The 23064-nt window shown below is 39.6% G+C and overlaps 1 protein-coding gene across 2 annotated transcripts in view; it reads left to right on the top strand.

Annotated features, from left to right (window-relative positions):
* The window catches only part of KIF26B (kinesin family member 26B), a 378172-nt gene that overhangs the window by 230677 nt on the left and 124431 nt on the right, over window positions 1-23064 (top strand). For both annotated transcript variants that reach the window (XM_078383091.1, XM_020788400.3), the window contains exon 5: window positions 13386-13569. In XM_078383091.1, coding sequence (XP_078239217.1) covers window positions 13386-13569 — 184 coding nt within the window. The remainder of the gene's footprint in view (window positions 1-13385; window positions 13570-23064) is intronic.

Here is a 23064-nt window from a genome sequence, read left to right as displayed (position 1 = left end):
TTTCTAAGCCTTTCTTTAGTTTGCCCCAAACTTGTGTTCCTCTGTTGGTCTGTTCCTGTGAATCTTTTGCACCCTAGAAGCTTGTTGGATCATTGCACCCATCAGTTGTTGTTTATCATGGTCCTGGAATTTGGAATTTTCCTTACCAGTGGTTTTTATTGTTTCCTATTATTTTTATATTTGGTTGTGTGTGCCACCAGGAATAGTAGCTATGTTACTAGTTGGGCGGGATAAAAATGTAAAGGAAGGAAGGAAGGAAGGAAGGAAAAGGTATTTAACAGTAGATGTTCAGAGTCATTTTAAGGGCAAGTTGAAGGCACATTCATATTTGGTTCAGTTTCAAGAGAACGTGACTGCAATTAGAACAGGCTAGATTGTAAATATTTTATGTAATGCAGTAATTGTGACACGTTGTTATTAAGAAATGTTAGTTACACCAAGGTGGTGGCCCATAACTTATACAGTATAATGATATTAAACTGTTCAGATAATTTTAAACAGAGTTTTAAATTGTAATTCAACACAGAGGGCTGGCATACGCCGGTGGTCTTAAGTACATTTTTGGTGTGTGTAAATAAATCAAAAAGTACAAAAGGCAGAGATAGCTATTTCCTTTCTTTCCGGTTTTATGTAGTTTTTCTGTTAACAAGCTGAATTTTTTGACTGGAGCAAGGGCACACCAAAATCTCCTCCCTCCCCCCCTCTGTCTGTCTGTCTGTCTGTCTGTCTGTCTGTCTGTCTGTCTGTCTCTCTCTCTCTCTCTCTCTCTCTCTCTCTCTCAAAATCTCTCTCTCTCTCTGTGTTTTTGTGTGTGTGTGTGTGTGTGCTTGTCTAAACTTTCTTGTTGTGAATGGTGGAGCACAAATGGTGTAAACTCACAAAGCTGCAAATTGGAAAACTAACTTTATAACATTTTCAGAGCTTTAAAAAGGGGGGTGCATCAGAGTATATTGACAAGTATGAGGTGTTTTCTTCTTCTTTTAAATAAATGAATGCATTAATGAATAATAATCATTTCCAACTGTAGAGGCACTGAGACTATTTGATCACAGTGTGGAGACAAGCCAGATCTTTCAATAATTAAAGTGATAGCTCTTGCCAAATTCATTTATTTTAAATATTGACATATAATAATTTGCATAGCATATCTGATATTCAGGAAACACTAATTCTCAGTCAACCTACATTTGAGATCAAGTGTATAAATTTTACAAAACGGGGTATTTTTACCCTCCAACAGACACATGTAGACATCTCTGTAACTCCATAAAGGACACTAGCCTTGTAAAGTATTACTCTCACCGCACTAATGTAACACCCAAAATACTGTACCTCACAGGTATTCAAGGGTCTAGGATGGATTTAGTATGAGTACTCTCTGAGTCAATGACTAGGCCTTAATATGGAGAAGATTTTTAGTACAGTATATATTCTCCTTAATATGGAGAATATATATATATTTTAAGGCAAAAAAGGCAAAAATAAGAAAAAATACCAAAATACCAGAAAAAGCAAAAAGTAAAAAAATCATTAAATGAAACAAATTTAGGGAAAAGCAGAAGATCACAACAAGGAAACCAGGAAACCAAATCACTATCTAATATAAAATTCAGTATAGCTTCAGAGCATACACAGAAGCTTAGAATAACAAAACAACAGGATAGTGACTAAGCACAGCATCCTCCTAAGAAGTAAGCTAAGCCAATTAATGTACAGCTCACCCCCTTTTATACATTAAAGTCCATTTATAGTCTGTTTCATGCTATCAGCCAGCCAGGGTCTCATTCTTCTCTGAATATTCTGGAAGGCAGGCAGTGTTTCCTATCTTGTCCTCAGTCTAGTTAAGACCAGTTCTCTAATGAGCACTGTACCAATTTGTCCGTGGGATGATTGTTCTCAAGAGATAAAGAAAGACACATGCATTTTCCTTCCATTTGCTGGGCAAATTTCTAAAGCACCATTTTCTGACAGACTCAGACCTAACTCAAGATGAATTCTGCACCCCAGTTTCTTGACACCATGTAAAAGAGGACAGACACAATTTTAGCCCTTATTTTTAAAGGTTACACTTTGCTTTTAAATACCATCTTTTGAAAGGTATCTATATATAAAGTGTCTTTAGTATTGATTATTGCCAGCATCTACTAATTCTTCATGAAATAGAAAACATTTAGCACTTTGCTATGGTACTTCCCTATGTGACAGGAAAGTATTCTGTTAATTAATCCTAATTTGTAAAAAATAAATTACTGTAAATTAATTTTTCTACTTGTGGAGGCTTATTGTTACATTGTGTGCTGTAATAACAATACTATCTGGTTTATATATATATGTATGTATGTATGTATGTACTGTATGTATATATGTATGTATGTATATATATATGTAGGAGAGCGTGTCAAATGGCGTGCTAAATCTTCAAATCCTATCTTTACCGAAATTTGATAAATTGGAATGACAACTAACATAGAACACTTCCACACTATTAGAGAGGAGGCCGGGTAGGTGGGGCTCGTCAGCCCTGGAAGGCAGCCCATCTACTGTAGGAGAAGGAAAACTCCGACTTCAAACCTCCACTGCCTTGTGGCTATATCCACTTATGGAAAGGGCTTCAGGAGATAACCTCGAGGCAAAATCCGGAGCCGGAGTCCCGGAGGCAGTTTATATCATTCCGCCAACTCCTGCGACGTCACTGGAACCAATTGTACTGGCTCTTGCCTTTCCACTGGGCTATTTCAGTGACGTGGAGAGGGGGGATTTGCTGCTTGGGTAACAGCCTATCCTCCATATTATTTTACCCAGGCTTCGTGCTCTGGAGAGGACACTCCAGCTTCGCATACAGCGTCGAAACAACACGGGAAGTAGCAGTTACCGGTTATAAGTCCTTGCTCAATTGGCGTAGAGCATGACGCCAGGGGCTACTTCTGACGGTGGGAGAGGTCATTACACCTCACCAGGTAGATACCGCCCGCCTTAAGCTGGGCAGCCCCCAGCCAGTAAGGTGCTACCTCGCCACGGTCTGTTAACTTCACGGGGTGCGTGGGGTTTAGGGTCAAACCCGACAAGCAGATCGATAACTGTGCACCATGCAACAATCGTAAGAAAACGCCTGCCCTAAAGCTGGGCACCTGGAATGTACGGACAATGACCCCTGGCTTTCCTGACTACGGCTTTCCTAACGACCTGCAAGAAATAGACGATGTGCGCAAGACAGCTGTCATTGACATGGAACTGAGTAGACTGCAGATGGACATTGTTGCCCTGCAAGAGACAAGATTGCCAGACTCGGGATCTGTCAAAGAAAAAAACTTCTCATTCTTCTGGCAGGGAAAACCATCGAATGAGACCAGGGAATATGGTGTTGGCTTTGCAGTCAGAAATACTCTTCTGAGATGCATTGTTCCACCTACTGTGGGGAGTGAAAGAATCCTGTCTCTGCAGCTCCACTCATCAGCAGGACCAGTAACCCTCATTAGTGCATATGCACCAACACTGTCATCCACTCCAGAAGTGAAAGACAAATTCTATGACGATCTGGCAGCTACTATCCAAAAAGTCCCTGAAAGAGAGGCACTGTTCATTCTTGGAGACTTTAACGCTAGAGTTGGTGCTGATCATAATTCTTGGCCCACTTGTCTAGGCCGTTTTGGCATTGGAAAGATGAATGAAAATGGCCAACGCGTGCTGGAGCTTTGCTGCCATTATGGTCTTTGCGTCAGCAACACATTCTTTAACACGAAGCTGCAACACAGAGTTTCCTGGAGACATCCAAGATCCAAGCATTGGCATCAGCTCGATCTAATCCTCACTAGACGTTCCAGCCTTCCTAGTATTACGATCACACGCAGCTACCAGAGTGCTGATTGTGATACTGATCACTCCCTGGTGTGTAGTAGAGTAAAACTGCGAACAAAGAGAGTATATCACACGAAAAAGGAAGGAAGACCACGTATTGACATCAGCAAGACTCGCGATCAAAGAAAAGTGAAAGAATTTGCCCAAGCACTTGAGGACGCCCTTCCAGGTCCGGCTAATGCAAATGCACCTGAACGATGGGAACACTTCAAGAACACTGTCTATAACACCGCCTTGTCCACCTTTGGCAAGAAGACCCAAAAGATGGCTGACTGGTTCGAAGCCCATTCAGAGGAGTTAATGCCAGCCATCGAGGTTAAGAGAAGAGCTCTAGCAGCATATAAAGCCTGTCCTAGCGAGTACAACTTGCAAGCTCTTCGAGCTGCTCGCAGCCAAGTCCAACAGGCTGCCAGGAGATGCTCCAACGATTATTGGCTCCAGCTCTGCTCTCATATACAGTTAGCAGCAGACACAGGTAACATTAAAGGAATGTATGACGGTATCAAGCAGGCCTTAGGTCCAATACAGAAGAAATCTGCTCCCTTGAAGTCTGCTACAGGTGTGCTCATCCAGGACCGAGCACAGCAGATGGAACGCTGGGTACAGCACTACTCTGAGCTATATTCCAGAGAGAATGTAGTAACCGAAGAAGCATTAAATAACATTGAGTGCCTACCTGTCTTGGAAGAGCTGGACAGCGAACCAACCCTAGCAGAAATAAAAGCGGCCTTGGACTCCCTTGCCTCCGGCAAGGCACCTGGAAAGGATAACATCCCTGCTGAAGTGCTGAAATGCTGTAAGGAGATCATCACCACCGAACTGTATGAAGTCTTTTGTCTCTGTTGGAGGGAAGGTGGAGTACCACAGGACATGAAGGATGCAAACATTGTCACATTGTACAAGAACAAAGGAGACAGGGGTGACTGCAATAACTACCGTGGCATCTCTCTTCTTAGCGTTGTAGGGAAGCTGCTTGCCCGTGTTGTGCTGAAGAGGCTCCAGGTGCTTGCAGACAGAGTGTATCCAGAATCACAGTGCGGATTTCGAGCTAATAGATCCACCACTGACATGGTATTCTCCCTCCGACAGCTGCAGGAGAAATGCAGGGAACAACAACAGCCACTCTTAGTGGCCTTCATAGACCTTACAAAAGCATTTGATCTGGTTAGCAGGGATGGCCTTTTTAAAATACTTCCCAAGATTGGATGTCCACCTCGTCTCCTTAACATCATCAGATCTTTCCATGAGGGAATGAAAGGCACTGTAGTTTTTGACAGCTCAACATCAGACCCCTTTGACATCCGAAGCGGAGTGAAACAGGGCTGTGTCCTCGCACCAACACTTTTTGGGATCTTTTTTGCTGTCATGCTGAAGCATGCCTTTGGAACTGCAACCGAGGGTGTCTATCTCCGGACTAGATCAGACGGAAAGCTCTTTAATCTCTCCAGATTGAGAGCGAAGACCAAAGTCCAACTGAAATGCATGCGGGACTTCCTCTTCGCAGATGATGCAGCCATCGTTGCCCACTCTGCTGAAGACCTCCAACAACTCATGAATCGTTTCAGCAAGGCCTGCCAAGACTTTGGACTAACAATCAGCCTGAAGAAAACACAAGTCATGGGCCAGGGCGTGGACTCACCTCCTTCCATTACCATCTCTACACAAGAATTGGAGGTTGTTCATGACTTTGTGTACCTTGGCTCAACCATCTCTGACACCCTCTCTCTGGATGTCGAGCTGGATAAACGCATTGGCAAAGCAGCCACCATGTTCTCTAGACTCACAAGGAGAGTATGGCTCAATAAGAAGCTGACGACACATACAAAGATCCAAGTCTATAGAGCCTGTGTCCTAAGCACACTCCTGTACTGCAGCGAGTCCTGGACCCTTTGTGCACGGCAGGAGAGGAAGCTGAACACGTTCCATATGCGTTGCCTCCAACGGATTTTTGGTATCACCTGGCAGGACAAAGTCCCAAACAGAGTAGTCCTAGAACGAGCTGGAATTTTCAGCATGAATACATTACTGAAACAGCGACGTCTACGTTGGCTTGGGCACGTCGTGAGAATGGCTGATGGTCGGATTCCAAAGGACCTCCTGTATGGAGAATTAGTGCAGGGAAATCGCCCCAGAAGGAGACCACAGCTGCGATACAAGGACGTCTGCAAGCGAGATCTGAAGGCCTTAGGAATAGACCTCAACAGATGGGAAACCCTGACATCTGAGCGTTCAGCCTGGAGGCAGGCACTGCATCGCGGGCTCTCCCAATTTGAAGCGACCCTTGCCCAGCAGGCCGAGGCAAAGAGGAAGTCACAAAAGCAGCAAAACCAGGGAGCTGGACAGGGGACAGATTGGATTTGTCTCCAGTGTGGAAGGGATTGTCACTCTCGAATTGGCCTCCTCAGCCACACTAGACGCTGTTCCAAGTCCTCCATACAGAGCACGCTACCATAGTCTTTCGAGACTGAAGGATGCCTAATCAAAATCATTAATATATGTATATATATATATGTATGTATGTTTGTTTGTTTGTTTATTTATTTATTTATTTATTTATTTATACCCCGCCCCTCTAGACCATGTCTACTCGGGGCGGCTTACAACATAAAATGGACAATATAAAATATAAATAATCATAAAATACAATTAAAATATTAATACAATTAGATTAAAAGTTAGCAAAATGGAATAAGAAGGAAGAAAGAAAAAATAAAAAAACTTAGCTGACTGGAGGGAAGGCCTGCTTAAATATCCAAGTTTTTGGCTGTTTTTTAAAAACACCCAGCGAGGGTGCCAGCCGAATTTCTGCTGGAAGGGCATTCCACAGCCGAGGGGCCACCGCCGAGAAGGCCCGGTTTCTAGTTTTTTGCTTCCGAGCCTCTCTCGGCGTCAGACCCCTCAGCTGTCCCTGCTGGCAATGACAGGTGATTTGGGTAGATCTGGGTTTTATTCTGAACCGCAACTGTTTTATTTGGTTCAAGCAGGGAATGCTTGACGTCTTCCTTTCAAGACATAATGGTCAGCCTATTGGATTTTAAAATCATATAAAATCGTATGGTGGAAAATCTTACAGAGCTTGGCTATAGAAGCTGTTCAAAGAATAATATCATTTCTAATCCCAGCAAATCCAACTGTAGTCTCTTGGACAGGAAGTAAAAGAAAGCTAAGTGAGTATTATTCAAAGTTATGATCTAGGACAAGGAAATGGCTTACTTGTCTTTTATCACCTTGATGGATGTTATGAATGTATATACTGATTTCTTCTTCTTCTTGGCCTTATTTTTTACAATTTCAAACTTTATGATACCAAGTAATCTTCTTCCCTTTTCAAAAAAACCAAACAGTAGGAATGTCTTAACATTTCGAACGAAAAGTGCAAAGATATCTCTGACGGTATCATTAGGAGCCCCAGTGAAAAATCCTCACAGTCCACAACCTTGCATGGAAACGATGCATGCTGACAGTGACTCAAGTCAATAGATTCACAGCAAGTATAAGATTGGTGTCTCAGATTAGAGTATGACCCCACTGATTTCAGTGCGATTACATGTCTGACAAAGGAGACTGAGGATTTGGGGGGTCAGGCTCTGTGTTAGGATTACAGATTTGGCTCTGACTGTGTATAATTATTATGTAACAAGTTGTGACAATGCTTTGGTGTGTGATTATACCACCTCCAGCAGAGTTTGGTTAGTGGGTATTGTAGGAGGCCAAAACCTGAAGGAGCTAAACCACCCAAGATGTAAAATAGAAAGAGTTGTGAAAGGCACAGCTTGGATAGCTTTATTGTTGCTATGAAATTGAATATGTGCATAAAAATAAGAACAACAAGCGTAAAGTGTTTACTGGGCTCTTAAGAGACGTGTTTATAGATCCTGGCAGACATAGAAATGCTCTCACACATGAGCATATCCACACTGTGAGTCAAGCGGAAACTAAAATTATATCCAGATCTTCTTAAGTCTGCCTTGGAATGGTAAAATGGGGGAAAATACAAATGTTTGAGAACCAGACTGAGATTAATTTCATCTGAAGAGTTTCATTTTATTCATGAGTTGTCTGATTCATTGTCACATATAGTTCCCATTTGCTTGGTTGGCTAAGCTTAGCCTAAAATCCTAAATATACTTACAAGGAAACTCCATTGAAGCTTTCTTCTGAGTAAATGTGTAAACTAGGAGCAGCAGTGATTAATTAGCACCCCTCAAATGGAGGCAACTGCTTAGTACACTTCTCTGCTTATGTGTTTGAGCAGGCCTTGCTGACCGGAACTAAATCCAGTCAAAAGTGTTTGCTTTGTTATTATCAGGAAGGCTTTAGGGATGTAATGGCAGAAATTTCAAGCACAAACTTATGAAAAAAATCCCTATATGGGTAGCACCAATAGAAGCATTTTCATTTAAAACCTTGAACCAGAAAGGAAGGTTAACCACATATGAAAATCTGCTAACAAATGAGTTGGAGATAAGGGATAAACAAGAGCTCGAAAAAATGGGTATAGCGGTGGACTGGTGGTCAATGGCAAAATTAGAATCAAGATATAAAAAAGACAGGGCTCTGGGGTTTTTTAAGGGCAAAGTTCAGGTAGACATACTGTGGTTATATACGGATGAAGCAATAATTAAGAAAATGTATATCTATCTATTAGAATATGAACTAGAAGATGAAAGGGTGAAAGAAACAATGATAAAATGGGCAAAAAATTTTGGGTATAATGTAGATCTTGATAACTGGACAATGATGTGGAAAGAAAGCAGTAAGATTTTGAAACCAGCAAATTTAAGAGAAAATGTACTCAAAATGTTTTACCGATGGCACTATACACCCATAAGATTAGCAAAAATGTCAGAGGGTAACAGTAACATATATTGGAAATGCAGGAAAAAGGTCGGAACTTACTACCATATGTGGTGGACATGTGAAAAGGTCAAAATCTATTGGACACAGGTATGGGACTTAGTAAAAGAAATTATACAGCAGAGATTAGAGCTGAAACCTGAAATGGCATTACTGAATGTCATTTCAGGTGTAAATGACAATAAATTGAAGCATTGTCTTACTGTATGTATATACTCACAGCAGCTAGATTACTCTGGGCCCAGAAATGGAAAACAGAAGAGGTTCCGACAATGGAAGAGCTGTTAAAGAAACTATGGGACATGGCAGAGTTGGACACTCTATCAGAAGCATTGCGGGAACAGCCAAGAGATTATGTAAAACAAAGCTGGGGAACTAATATATCTCTGGGCCCAGAAGAAGACTGAAGTTTAGGGTGAAATTTAGGATACATGTAGAAATTTATTAGTATATGCTGTAAACAGATATAGGGAGAATAGAGGACTAATGAGGCTGGAATCTTTGACTCCAAGGGGGGGGCACTTCAGATAGAGGGGTTAGTTTCGTTGTTTTTTTCCCCTCTTTGCTATATGGTCTTTTTTTTCTTTTCTCTTCGTCTCTTCGTTTTGGTTTTCTTTTTCTTTTTTGGTATCTTGTGGTTTTCTGTATGTTAAAAAATTCAATAAAATTTATTTTTTAAAAAGTGTTTGCTTTGTTGGAAGGAGATGCCAGCTCTAACCTATGTAAACTGCTCGTTCAGGAGATATCCTTTGATGTGCTTTGGTGTGGATTTGATAATAACATTCATGATGCTACTTATTTTTGCATAATGCATGTTGTTCTTCCTTGCAACCTTCTCTAGACTCCATATTTAAGCCTACCAATATTTTGGGAGCACCCTGCCCATCTCTGGCATGAGGTCCTGAAAAAAAAGGGGGTGGTGGTCCCTATCCTATTTTGTTCCCATAAAATGTCAGATGCATTGAAGGGGAGGAGAGGTTTCACTTACTGACTGCCTGTCAACTCTGCAGCACTTAGTAGCCACCATTCCTATGTGTTGTGGAGATGCAATTGTGCTGGTAAACTCACACAGGCCTCTTCCACTTGATGGTGGGTGGGGGAGGCAAAATCCAGGACCACTTAGAATCATATCTTGCTTATAGTTGTTCTATGAAGCAGAAGGCTTGTTTGGCTCCTCGTATTGTGTTATGATTCCTCTGAAACTCTGAGATGAAAAGGGGGTATATTATAAAGAATGGTAGTTTCCTTATAGTAACACGATCCAATTAAAGTAACAGTGACGAACTGCCATACAGTATTTTTGCACCAACCCATATTAAAAATAAGTTTAGAGTAAATCAGAAATGGAAGCTTTAAATCCCTTGTAGGAAAAAGAGTAGAAACTCTCTTCTCTTCTAACAGCAAAGTGTACCTAATAAACCATTTGCTAATTACTTTTAACTAAGTTAAATTTTGCTTTTTTCTGTTTTTGTTTTCTGAGGGACAATATGTGAATTAAGGGACTATTCTACTTGAGGAATTCAAACTTATGCATTACATTGCTAAAGGTCTGGTTTAATGAATATATTCTCATTACTTAATTTGTACTGTACTGGTTTCTTCATTAGACTTCTGTATTCTAGCACCCTTCTAGCTGTATCAACCCTTAAAATAGCTAATGTGCATGTCCTGAAGTCCAGGGCAATCCAAAAGATCCACTCCACACAACCATCCCTTATTTAAAATGTAGATAGTTGTTTTTTATGCATACAGTTTTTAGAGGTATCTTATAAACATCAACCACTTCTTCTAGATCCACTTTTATTTGGTGTTAGAGAGAGATGTATCTTTTGACTTCCTTTCCATGAGTAGAAACAGTGCAGTTATTCTGTTCTTTCTTTCCTTTTTTTTGTTTTTCACATTTAAAGAAAAAAAGAGTTGTAACATATATATTTTACATTCTTTTTCCAATTGTTGGCCAGAATGAATTAAGGTTCTTCTGGTTTAATGCCATTCCAAAGGTTAGCACTGTCAAAATGGCATATCATTCTCAGGTTTTGAAAAGGCCAGTTACTTTCCAATACTGTTGCTTTTTAAGGGGAAAAATATCAGCATCGGGCCTTCTAGCTGAATAGTACTTGAGGAAGTTTGAGAAAGCTAAGCAGTGTGGAACAGGAGGGTGTGAGAGACACAGAAGTGACAAGATGGACTAAGAAACTTACTAAATGCTGTAGAATAAAAGTAATTTAGGTTTATCTAAATACTATAATGGGATTTGTGTAATCTAAACTAAACAGTTAACATTTTTGAGTAATAAAAAGTATACATATGATTGTATTCATTTTAGAGTTGTATACAAATGATCTTTTTTCTTTCTAATGAAAGAAATTAATTTAGGGTCAGAAAAGGTAAAGCAGAAGGTAGGACGTTGAGAAACAGACAAATGAAGACACTGTTTAGTCCAACATATAAACATCAGAAGGGCATGGTTAACAATTGGGCATTCATTTTGAGCTCAGCAGATTAGCAAGGTGCCAGACTTTTTAAAATGTTCTTAGCTAAAATTACCTAGCCACAGTATGAGGTTGCCTAAAGTTTTTTTTCTGAACCTTTTTTTGTAGCCCAGTTTATGTGAATTCACCGAATCTGCCAGAAAGCAGATTGCAAGTTCACACCTCCTCATATGGTGAACAATCTGTTCTTTGTAGAATATGTTCTGATTTGACTTTCCTTTTCCACTTTTACTTTTCATCACTATGAGTTAATTATGCATGCTAGGATGTCTGAGCCGCTATTCAACTATTTTGGGAGAAGAGCCGGCCTGTGTAGCCTTGGGGAAGCTGCACAGTTCCAAGGTGCCCCCGCAAAAACCACTTCTGAGTACTCTATAATTCGAAAACCCTGGAATAGGTCACCACGAGTCAGAATTTACCTGACACAACACAATTATCATTAATATTGTTGAAGGAGTGGTTGGAAACTACCCTTTCATGAGCACTTTTCAGGATTTACTCTGGATGTCTTAGGGCATAGAAAAAGGAAAGCATTGTCCTAACTGTCACTCGTTGTTCGTGGAATGTCCTAAAACTCATTCAAGTTTCTGTGGTTTGGCATTACAGAGGCAGATGAGTAGTGATCACAGAGCTGCTTTTTAATTGTTTTCTTATTAAATCCAAAGGATCTCAATCTTCCCTGACAGGACAAAAAGTATATTATAAATAATGCTGTATTTAGTGGTGTGTTTTGGTTGATGCACAGCCCTTGTAAAGCTGTCTAATATTTAATAGTTGATACATAATGCATTGTTTTTTTTAAAAAAATTAACTTATAAGCTCTAAGTACCTGAATTTCAAATTTTGAGTTAGAATTCTACATTTGCAGTGTGTTTTGAGATTTGCCTTTATTACTATTCCTTTTTTTAAGTCATTCCCACCTCCACTCCATCAATACTGGAACAGCAAAGTTAAACTATGTGTGGGCATTTATTTCAGCTCTAAGCTGATTCAGACACAATGGCCAAAATACTGTTGCTCAGCATAATAAAACACTACATCTTTACTCATGTGGTAAGATTCTGAGCATCCAATTAGTTGTGAAATTACCATAAAGATCTATAGCTTTCTTCCAGAACCTGGATTTTTTTTAAACTACATCTCCCAAAATTTCCCACCTACTATGCAGTCTTTGTGGTATAACATCAGATCATTTTTTTATTTGCACATCTGGCTTGATGGACAGTTTTGAGAGACAAAGAACCTATTTACCATATAGAGACATTTTGGTCAGTCTTAATAAATGTGTTACCTGTGGACATGGGATTTTAATTTTCTTAAAGAGCAAGACTGCTTTTTGTGTACTGTAGAAGGTGCGAATTTAAAGATGTCAAATTCAGGAGGTAGCCCCCTGCTCAGTATTCAGTAGTTTTTCAATGCCAATTCCATTTTCAATTGCCAACTACTACAAATAGAAGTTGTGACCAAATAAAGTTAAAGTCTGCATTTGGATATAGGAAACGTCTGTTTTTAAATTGAAAGCATGCCTCACCTTAGCTCTCAGTACCTAAATCAAAGTCTTAATTTATTTAACCTACTGAATTGTTAGTTTGTATGGTTCTCCATTTTCTTTACAGATAGCATAAAATTGATTGGTAAGCACACGTCAGGAAGTAGGCTGGATCTTTATGAGGTGTCAGAAGTTTAAAATAGCTAAGGCTAGCCTCTTACATGTTTGTTAATTTCACTTGGGCATCTAATAATGAGCATTAACGTAATTAAGATTGGCTGTTTGTTTCCAGAGACTCCACGGGCAGTCACACTGCTTCGAAACATGTAGGAATGAAAACCGTTCTTTGTGAGCAAAAAGTCCACTTATGAAACTGAATTGTCAAACACAAATAGCAGTTTCTGTGCTTCATTAATTTGATGATTGGCTACAATGGAGCCTGTGTGCTAAAGAACTCTGTGGAATAAGGAGGAAATGTATAATTTGGACTCTATTTAACTATTTACTGGTTCATAGTAAGGAAATTCATTTGGATCAGTACAGTTTTTCTCTTAAAGAAGTGACTTAAAATGGGTTTGATTTTAAAAAAAGCTTTTCTTAGTCAGTGAGCCTGCTTCGATATCCACTGTCGGTAAGATGCTATTAATTTTATGTAGCTATTTGTTAAACTCTTTATTGTGTTTCCTTTACAGAGCTGCACAGAAGTTGAACTTGTCATCCAAGAAAAAGAAACATAGACCTTCTACGTCCTCTGTTTCTGAATCTCATCTGTTTACTACGAAGTTTAGCACTATCCTGCAGACTTCTCCTCCACCTGCTCCACCATGTTTGCTGAGAGCTGTCAACAAAGTGAAAGACACTCCTGGTTTGGGCAAGGTAGGGATTAACCTGTAACTGATATTTATTTAACCATTATTTACTTTTTCTTATTAGGGAAGAAACCTTTGTATTCAGAAGATGGACAGTTATGTTATATTTTATGCAGAAAACTTGCATGCTGTCCTTATACTAGGGCTACTAAGTGTATTCTAAAATGAATCTTTATAGTACATTCTGTATATTTTTATATTACTATAATTTATTGAGTTCTGAGGAATATTATCCTAAGTCCTGCCCTGAAGTGGACGATGTAGGAATTTTGCCTTACAGATGAACAGCAAACAAATTTTTCTAAACAGACATGTGCCACACGTCAGATTTTTCTTTTGACTTATTACTGAGATTTAAAAGCACTTTTATTCACACTTTATGGTGTGAATACAACCAATGCCGAGCATTCACTTGATTTTCATATTTCATGTTATTGACTACATTCATATCCCATCTTTTTTCCAAAAGCCATTTACATCATTAAGTTACGGGGCGGGGGGGGGGGGAAGAACCATCACAAAATACAACAAGCACTTTCCGAGGAGATTGGTGAGATATGTTGTTTAGGTTGGGCACCTTCGCCTGTTTCTTTCATCAGGATGCACAGATCTTTTTGTAGCCTCCAACAAGGTCTGTGGACAGCTACCAGCAGCCCATGGTCTGAGTAGCACAGCACCAATTCCTCCTACTTGTGTGGAATGAGACCTTCCCCCATTACATCCTGTCACGACAGGTTGCCTGTTGAGGCTGCCTCAGCAGTTATCTGAGATTCTAGATGGACTCTTTAGGGGATAGCAACTCCCCAGCCTGTGGAACATTAGAGGGGAAAACTATGGAAACTGTCAGGCTGAGGAAAAACTTCAAATCCTCGAGTTTTAGCTGTACTCCTAAAAGGTTAGTGTGAACATTACAAATTAGTAATACATTTGGCAGAAAACTGTGAATGGCTGTGGATGAACCATCCATTGTGAACTCATTTTCGTTTTCATTAAATTCAGGAATGAAATCAGAACATCTGTCTGCTCTTACTACCAAACTCTTTGTTTGGTTCCCTTTGGGAAGAGCCTTTGTAAAATTATTTTTAGGGTGCACAAGAGGGTCCTTATTTCCTTTCACAACAATTTATCAGAGATATTATGGAAAGGACATGTTTGAAGAAATGAAACAGAAGCTTCTCAAATGATAGGATGGTAGAAACAATGCTTAATTCATGTAATCGGCAGTTTCTAGCATACATTCCTGCTTTCCTCCGTGTGTCTTGAAGTTACCCTGTCTTTATGACCTAAAGCTCATATAATTTCATTTCAGTGTCTCATTATTTTACATTTGCAGCATGTTGTATATTTTAATACATTAGAGATAGGACTATGGAATGTATGTAAATAATTGCAGATGAAAAATATGACTTGTGCAGTCAAAATTTAAAGGACACAAAAGTTACAGTATATAAAAAATTCAAGCATGGTCAAATGGTAAGATAATGATAATAGCTTACTCGGGCATATGCATACGTAGAGTTGATATGAAGTGAAGAAAATGAAGGGTTTAAATTCTCATTTAAATCAGTGGCTGTCTCACAGATGTCACTGATTTATTTATATTTCCTTTAGTTTGCATCCTTTAGATCCTGTACGTTGTGCAACTCTTCATTCTCTTTTCAAATGCAAAGATGGGAAATGTTTCTTTTTGGACTAAAACACTCCAAATACTCCAGCTAACATGCCCCCCAACTAATTTTCTAATCTCTGTTCAAATACACATATTTTTATGAAATTAATTTCATTTATTCAGCAATGTGTCCTCTTCCACATGCAGAGTTCTTTAGGTAAAGGTTCCCCTTGTCATTTAGTCCAATCATGTCCGACTCTAGGGCACAGTGCTCATCCCCGTTTCCAAGCCATAGAGCCAGTGTTTGTGCAAAGACAGTTTCCGTGGTCACGTGGCCAGTGCAACTAGACATGGAATGCCGTTACCTTCCTACTGAGGTGGTACCTATTTATCTACTCACATTTTTACATGCTTTCAAACTGTTAAGTTGGCAGGAGCTGGGACAAGCAGAGTTCTTTACATGATTTTAAACTAATGAATCATATTTTACGTGTGTATTACGTATCATTAATGCAATTCCAACTTGTGGCAATCCTTGCCAGGTTTTCTTAGGTACCGAGTACTCAGAAATGGTGTGTTGACCTTTTCTCCTGCAGATGCTCTGATCATGTAACTTGTCCAAGGCACATGAGCTGGCTCTTCTCCCAAGAGGCACAATGGAGAATTGAATTCCTGACTCTGGCTCCTCAGCTAGGTACTCCCAACTCACTGAGATATCTGGCTGGCATCATGTAGTTACTTAAACTGAAGCCAGCTCTTTGTTTCTTGCCTTAGTTCCTAAGGCCCTTTATACCTAGTGGTTGCAAGATGTGCAAATGCTTTGGTAGATGCAGAAGAAGGGTTCCAGTGGCAGAGAGCTATTATTGAGCATTCTTGCCTGCATTTGGAATGGGTGCAGTTTCATCCATAGATGCAGTGAAAAGAAACCTTCCACTTCAATTCACCTGTAGTTGTGTCCATGCTGTAGAGGGAAATATATCCCTTTTATGCACATTTCTTGGAAAGCATTTTTACAAAGGTTAAACATCAAAAATGACCCTAAGACATATGATCTGGGTTTAAGCAAAAACAGTATATCTAAAGGTTTACAATATTGGCTGGTGCTAAAAATTATGCTGCGTAACACTGCTGATGTTATCAGCTGTGGTGTTTTTTTAAGTGTTTCTGATTATAAACCCCACTCCCAAAAGGTACTGAGGCTCCCAGGGAATCCTTTTTGTCATCCAGAAGTCATTGAACGCCATGAGATGAGGGCAGTCTTTTATTACAGAGAATCACTGCCACCAGTAAAATCATCCCTGTGGCAGACATTTTTTGTAATTAAAGACTCCTCTACCCCAGCTTGTGCTCCTAATGGCTTCCTGATGACAAAAGGGATTTCACAGGAGCCTCAGGATCTTTGGGGGGATTGGACATATTTTGTTTCCAAAAAATCACTGCAGTTCATAACTTCATCAACTTTACACGGGGTAATTTACAGAATGATGTTTCATTTATTTGGAGGATTTTTCGGAATAATCAATAGGTACTAAACTGCACTTGTGTAGTATCTTTCTGATTTAATTGTTGCTTAGGACTGAAGCATCTGGATATCCATTCTTAATATTTATTTGTAAAGATTCTTGCTATCTTATACAGTTTCAGAGACATTAAGGAGGCTCCTTCTACTGTCCTAAGTAAGCTAGCTCTGGTTTTTAGTCAGAACTAGAGTAGACCCATATATCCCAGGGGACTTACAAAAGTATTGGCTTAACAAATCTCATCTAATTATTTGCTCTACTCTAGTTCAGGCTAGAATTCTATTCTAGCTTAGGCTGTTGTTTTTGAACAGGTCGAGTGTAGGACAGTTCACAGAAGAGTGCAGCCTAAAGTGTCAATTTTGCTGTTTCTTGTTGACCTCCTCTTAAGGGGAAAAATCCTCTCAGTCTCACAATGTGGGGATTGCACTGCTTGTACCAGCATTGCCAATGCACAAGCAGTATTCTCCAGAAAGAAAGCTGCCCACCTCTTAAGCAGTGAGGTTTTCACAAGCAGTAATATCCAGCATTGTTGCAGTGGTGGGACTTCTGGTCACTTGAAACTTAGTACATTATTGGCCCATTGGTGTATTTTTAAAATGTACTGACACATATGAAAAATAACAGATTGCTTGTTGTTAGGTATCTTGTGTGACTGTTTTTTGTGTAACTGTCATTAGGTACTTTGTGTGACATATTGAGATTTGTTGGAGGATGAAATAATTCTTCTCAAGTACATCTGCCTTTAACAGCACATTAAAGGTGACAATAGAGCTGATGAGATTGCTTCATTATTTTTTTACCTTAATATAACTTTCACCGCTCTGACACCATACTCACATTACTTTTTAATGGAGGTGCTCCAGTGTCAAATGCAATACTGCAGCTGAGACTCAAAAATCCTGATGAGGGAACAGTGAATGAAGTAATGTACACGTCACCTATCTTCCATGAACCTTCCAGATCAATTCCCAACCAAATCCAATTAAAGTAAGAAATGTGTATAGCATTATGAGCTATATATAGCAGAATTGGTTTAGAATTGGTTTCAAACTCACTAATACAAATCTCTGCATACTCATCTACTCCACAGATAATTTCACTTGTACAATTAGTTGCGACAAGAGCAGGATTGCAGACAGATGTTATCATGAATTCCCATAGTTATTCCTGGAACATACATTGAATTGTTTGATGAGCAGTGCTTTGCTTCAGAGATTGGGGGGGGGGGAATACTTTGTGGGGGAGACTACAACTGCCAGAGACCCCCAATCAGTATGGCAAATGGCTTCCCTGAAGATGAATGGAATCTATTTATATTAAGGCTATTGCTTCATAAATAAGTAAATTGTTTCGCCTCATTTTAAAGCAAACTAAAAAAATCCTGAGAAGAGTTTTTCTAAAATATATTAATAATTAAAAAAACACAGCAGTGATACTCAGCCAACTTGACTACCCCACTACACCACGTGAAGTATTGACTGACTCACAGTCCGTCCTCACATGGAGGAACACTGTGTATGTGTTTCAGTATGTTTGTAGAACCCTTTTCTATACCTTCTGAACCTGTACATGATAGTAATAGATTTCTGCTTAGAGTAACAGTACCTGTGGAATGTGGTGGCACTGCGGATTAAACCGCAGAAGCCTCTATGCTGCAAGGTCAGAAGACCAGCAGTTGTAAGATCGTATCCACGTAATGGAGTGAGCTCCCTTCGCTTGTCCCAGCTCCTGCCAACCTAGCAGTTCGAAAGCATGTAAAAATGTGAGCAGATAAATAGGTACCACCACGGTGGGAAGGTAACGGTGTTCCGTGTCCAGTCGTGCTGGCCATGTGACCACGGAAACTGTGTACGGACAAACGCTGGCTCTATGGCTTGGAGACGGGGTGAGCACTGCCCCCTAGAGTCGGACACGACTGGACTAAATGTCAAGGGGATCCTTTACCTTACTTTACCTTACCTGAGGACTGGGCTATGGCAGAGTCAGGATTATCCCACATGGTTACATAACTCCCCTCATGGTCTTCTAGTAGGTGGTCAGGGATATGTGACTTACTTGTTGATCAAAGTATTCAATTAATCCCTTCTCCCTGGGCCAGATCTTGGGGTGGCTGGGCATTACAGCAATAAAATTAAACATTATTTCTAGCTATATGATCCTGCCCAAGCCTTAGTGCCTATGCATTGGATGCTCTTTGTCTTCCCTTCTCTTTTGTGAGAACATAATATGTTTCTGCTTTTCCTTTCAAACTAAGAATGCTTCCATGTTAATATATATATAACAGAAACAAAACAAACATGGAAGTATTTTTGCCATGGTACAGCAGATTTATTTCAATGTCATCTTAATCATGGATTCAATTCTCAAAAACCCTCCAGATTATAAATGTGAGGATACTGTATTGTGTTTCTGTATCTGCAATTCAAAACACCAGGAAGTGGCCTGATATTGGTGCAGAGTGTCATGCCCCCCATTGCCAGCAGGAAAAAGGATGCCAAGCTTTCCATAGCAAAGGGCAGCCTGAATGTTGACGACACCAATGGTAGCAGTCAAGATGGTCTACACTACTATTCATACTTGTCAGAAAACAGTACTAAAAATAGCTTAGTGTGTGTGAGAGAAGTGGTTAACTGATGAGAAAAGGAGTCAGCTTCCGGAATATCCTCTTGCTTGGTGTCACTTTCTGAATGCGAGTTTAATAGTAAATAGTGAGTCACTGTAGAGTATCATTTGAAATCAATGGAACTTACGGGGATGTTTACTCACTAAATTTCCATTGATTCAGTAGGCCTATTTAGTACAATTTAAGCAACAGGATTCTGGCCTATCTGTGTCAAAGAAGTTACAGTGGTGCCTCGCTAGACAGTTACCCCACATGACAGGTTTTTCGCTAGACATTGACTTTTTGCGATCGCTATAGTGATTCGCAAAACAGTGATTCCTATGGGGGAATTTCGCTGGACAATGTTTGGTCCCTGCTTCGCAAACTGATTTTCGCTAGACAACGATTTTGATAGCTCCCTCTGTGCTCACAAAACAGGTGTTTTCAGGACCTAAGCTTCGCAAGACAGTGATTTAAACAGCTGGTCGGCGGTTCGCAAAGTGGCTTTCCTATGGCCGATCTTCGCTAGACAACGACGATTCTTCCCCATTGGAACGCATTAAACAGGTTCCAATGCATTCCAATGGGAAAATGCTTTTCACTAGACAATGATTTCGCTAAACAGCGATTTCAGTGGAACGGATGATCATCGTCTAGTGAGGCACCACTGTATTAGCTTGCTCAGTTTGTCGGTCTTGATGGACAATTGAAGAGCAGGAAAAAGAGATAAGGAACAGAGGAAAGCTCTAGCAGACAGCTCTGGAGCTGACTCTAGAAAATCTGTGTATGGGAAGATTTTTTGGGTTGCACAAATATTTATCAATATTCCTATGTTCTGTGTAATGCCTATTGAGCTGCTAAAATATGTACTGCAAATATTCATCCTGAGAATATTTTAAAAAGAATGTAGAAAGAAAAACTGTCTTTCCTTTTGAAACTTCAGCTTTGGGGCACATAGTAAGTCAAAAGAGAGTTGTTGTAGGACTCACGAGAGTTAAAACTGTTTCCCCTTGGAAACAATTTCTGAGAGAAAGAACAAAAACTGTTTCTCCTTAGAGTTTCCATGGTTACTGAAATAGAAACAAGAAGGAATACCCCATGAGCCATTTTAAAGAAGACATGTGTGTTCATCATTGTAGCCAAACCGATTGTTCTATACATTAAATAGTTCCACTTGGAATGAAAGCCAGGTGGCCTTTTGCCTTCATGTTAGAGTGGCCCATGACAAGTGATATTCCTCAGTAAATAGGTTTGATGGATCTGACTGAGGTCTTTACTGGCTGAGGTCCAACTAACACTACATATTCGAGAAAATGTTTAATACATTTCAAAATGACCTGTCTTAAAAAACCAAAAGCAGCCACAAAACACTTTCAAGTAATCAAACCATAAACAATGTTTCTAAACAAAACCATTTTTAAAGCATATTTTCCGTGTTTAAATATAGATTTCTAAACCAGAAAATCTGACTCTATGTGTGCCCCTTACCATAAAGTAGATTGTCCTTTTGCTGGTTGCACTAGGAACCATGTATGTGCTTAGGTGTGATCAGAGATCAGGGATAAGAACCCATTACATCTCCAGTCCATCATCTCTTAAAAAAATGGCAAAGTTGATCTTTGCTTGTATTTTAGGGTATATGTGCTGTACAAATGGTATAATATAAAATAAAGTTCTTTTTAGCCTTATATACATGAAGGGGTACAACAGTGTTTAGAAAGAGGCAGCAGGACCATCCCCATAGCCTTGTCGATGATAAGTAGTTTCTAATGAGCTCTCAAAATAATAGTGATGTTGCTGATACTTGTATGTAATTATCAGTCAAAGTGCTATCACATAGGCAGTCTGTTATCAGCAATCAGAAGGTTTTCATGAAGTGCATTAACATTAGTGTTGTGTCAAGGAAAAGAACATTTCAGTACACACATATCCAAAACTATAGATGAATTAAGAGTATTAATATACTGCATATAGTGTCCTAAGAATCCTTGGTTCTTATTTATTCTCTGAGATCTGTGATTCTCTCTTCCTCTAATCCATCTTTGTTTCTAAATATTTTTCTTTACATAGGTAGTTTGAGATATGTAACATAATGTCCTGGGAGACTGAAGTGTTCTGCAACTGGATTTTGTGGGCAGTCATATCAGGTTGCAAATAGATGACCCAATTATCATGGTCTGAATTGGTCTAAATTATGATAAATAGGGTTGCTTTGAGGTACTGTATGTCATTGAGCAACCACACCACAAACAACCCTATTTAGCACTATAAACAAATTTCTTTTCCCTTTAAAGGCAAAAGAAAACAAGACTCTCTCCCCCCCCATCCCCTTCCTGTCTCTTCCTCCAGGTTTTGCCTAAGTCACTTAATGATCTTGAGTAATTGAAAGCTACCTTGCTGCTCATCTGCGGAGGGGGACAGGGAGTTTTGCATTTCTTTTCAATTTTTGCTAACTGACACAGTGCACCAACAATGATTTGATAGGTTTAAAAAAACATTTCAAAGTATCACTAATGTGTTAACAACAATTAAAAAGAAATACAAAACTTCCTCTCCCATCCCCTCTACAGACAAGCAGCAAAGAAGCCACCCATTTCATATGATCGTTAAGTAGCTTAAGCAAAGAAACTACCAACCAGTTCTTTGGGTTGATCCCAGTGATCACACACAGTGGAACTGAAGCAAAATGGAGCAGTCCTATGTGCATTTTAAAAACACCAGTAGCCTCTTGACAAGGATTCCAATGCAGATAGGCATTGATTAGGGTGGGCTGGTTTGCAATGGCATGTATACATCATGTGTTCAGAGGCAAAAGAAGCAAACCAGCTGTTTGATCTGTTCACAACTGTAAGTAAAGGAAATGGTTTGCGTTCTTTTTACTACAAATGTCTGAGAGTGAATTGTTGAGACTGTAAGGGCCAGTTAATAAAAAATGGGTGGACTACTCTGGGGAACATGAAGCCATTCTTCCTTGTGAATTTCTGCAATTCTGCTATGCAGCTAGAGGAATTTAACCAAAAATTCAAAACTCTACAGCAGTAGATCCTTGATGATACATTTAAGTGGCCTTATCTGGCAGATACAGATGACTCCAATTGGTGTACTGTCAAGTAAATCCATGAGTTTTGAGTATCTGACTGGTAGAGCGAAACAGATGCAGTTACATAGAAGCGCTTAACTTAGACAATAACTTACAGTATTTGTTTTCAATGATAGCTGTGAGTTTAATCCACACAGTAGTTTTGGGTGAATCCTGGCCAAACAACCTGGTCTGTAGCATATTGTAAAATAGTCAAACTGAAATTAAAAGTGGGGATAATGTACTTCCAGTAATGTAACAAACTCCGTTTTCAGTTTTGGATGAATGCAACATTTAATGGATTTTCTAGTTTAGACTATCATTCACAACACTCTTTTGCTCATGGCAGTCACAGCTTTTAGGTCAAGCTTTCACTGTACTGCTCTATGTTTCCATATGCATTATCAATTAGTGCCAATAGCAACTTTTCTTATGTGTAGCAAACACTGCATTCTTAAATACCTATTCTGTTTGGAAGATGAGTGTCCCAAAGCAGACCTCTTCCTGGTAGACCTGGGTCTGGAGTTGGTTAAATCTGGGTTAAGTCCAGAACTTAGAAAATCTGCCTTTTTGAACAACAGCTTCCACTGGCCATTCTCAAGGGGTTCTGGAAGCTGAGATCCAGAAAAGCTTTAGCTGACTTTAGAAACACAGGTAATGTGTTATGAAAAGAGGCAACCTCAGAACTTGTA

This window comes from Pogona vitticeps, chromosome 1, assembly GCF_051106095.1.
Source record: "Pogona vitticeps strain Pit_001003342236 chromosome 1, PviZW2.1, whole genome shotgun sequence".
Taxonomy (NCBI): domain Eukaryota; kingdom Metazoa; phylum Chordata; class Lepidosauria; order Squamata; family Agamidae; genus Pogona; species Pogona vitticeps.
Note: the sequence above shows the minus strand (reverse complement) of the source record. Positions and strands in the feature narration are given on the sequence as shown.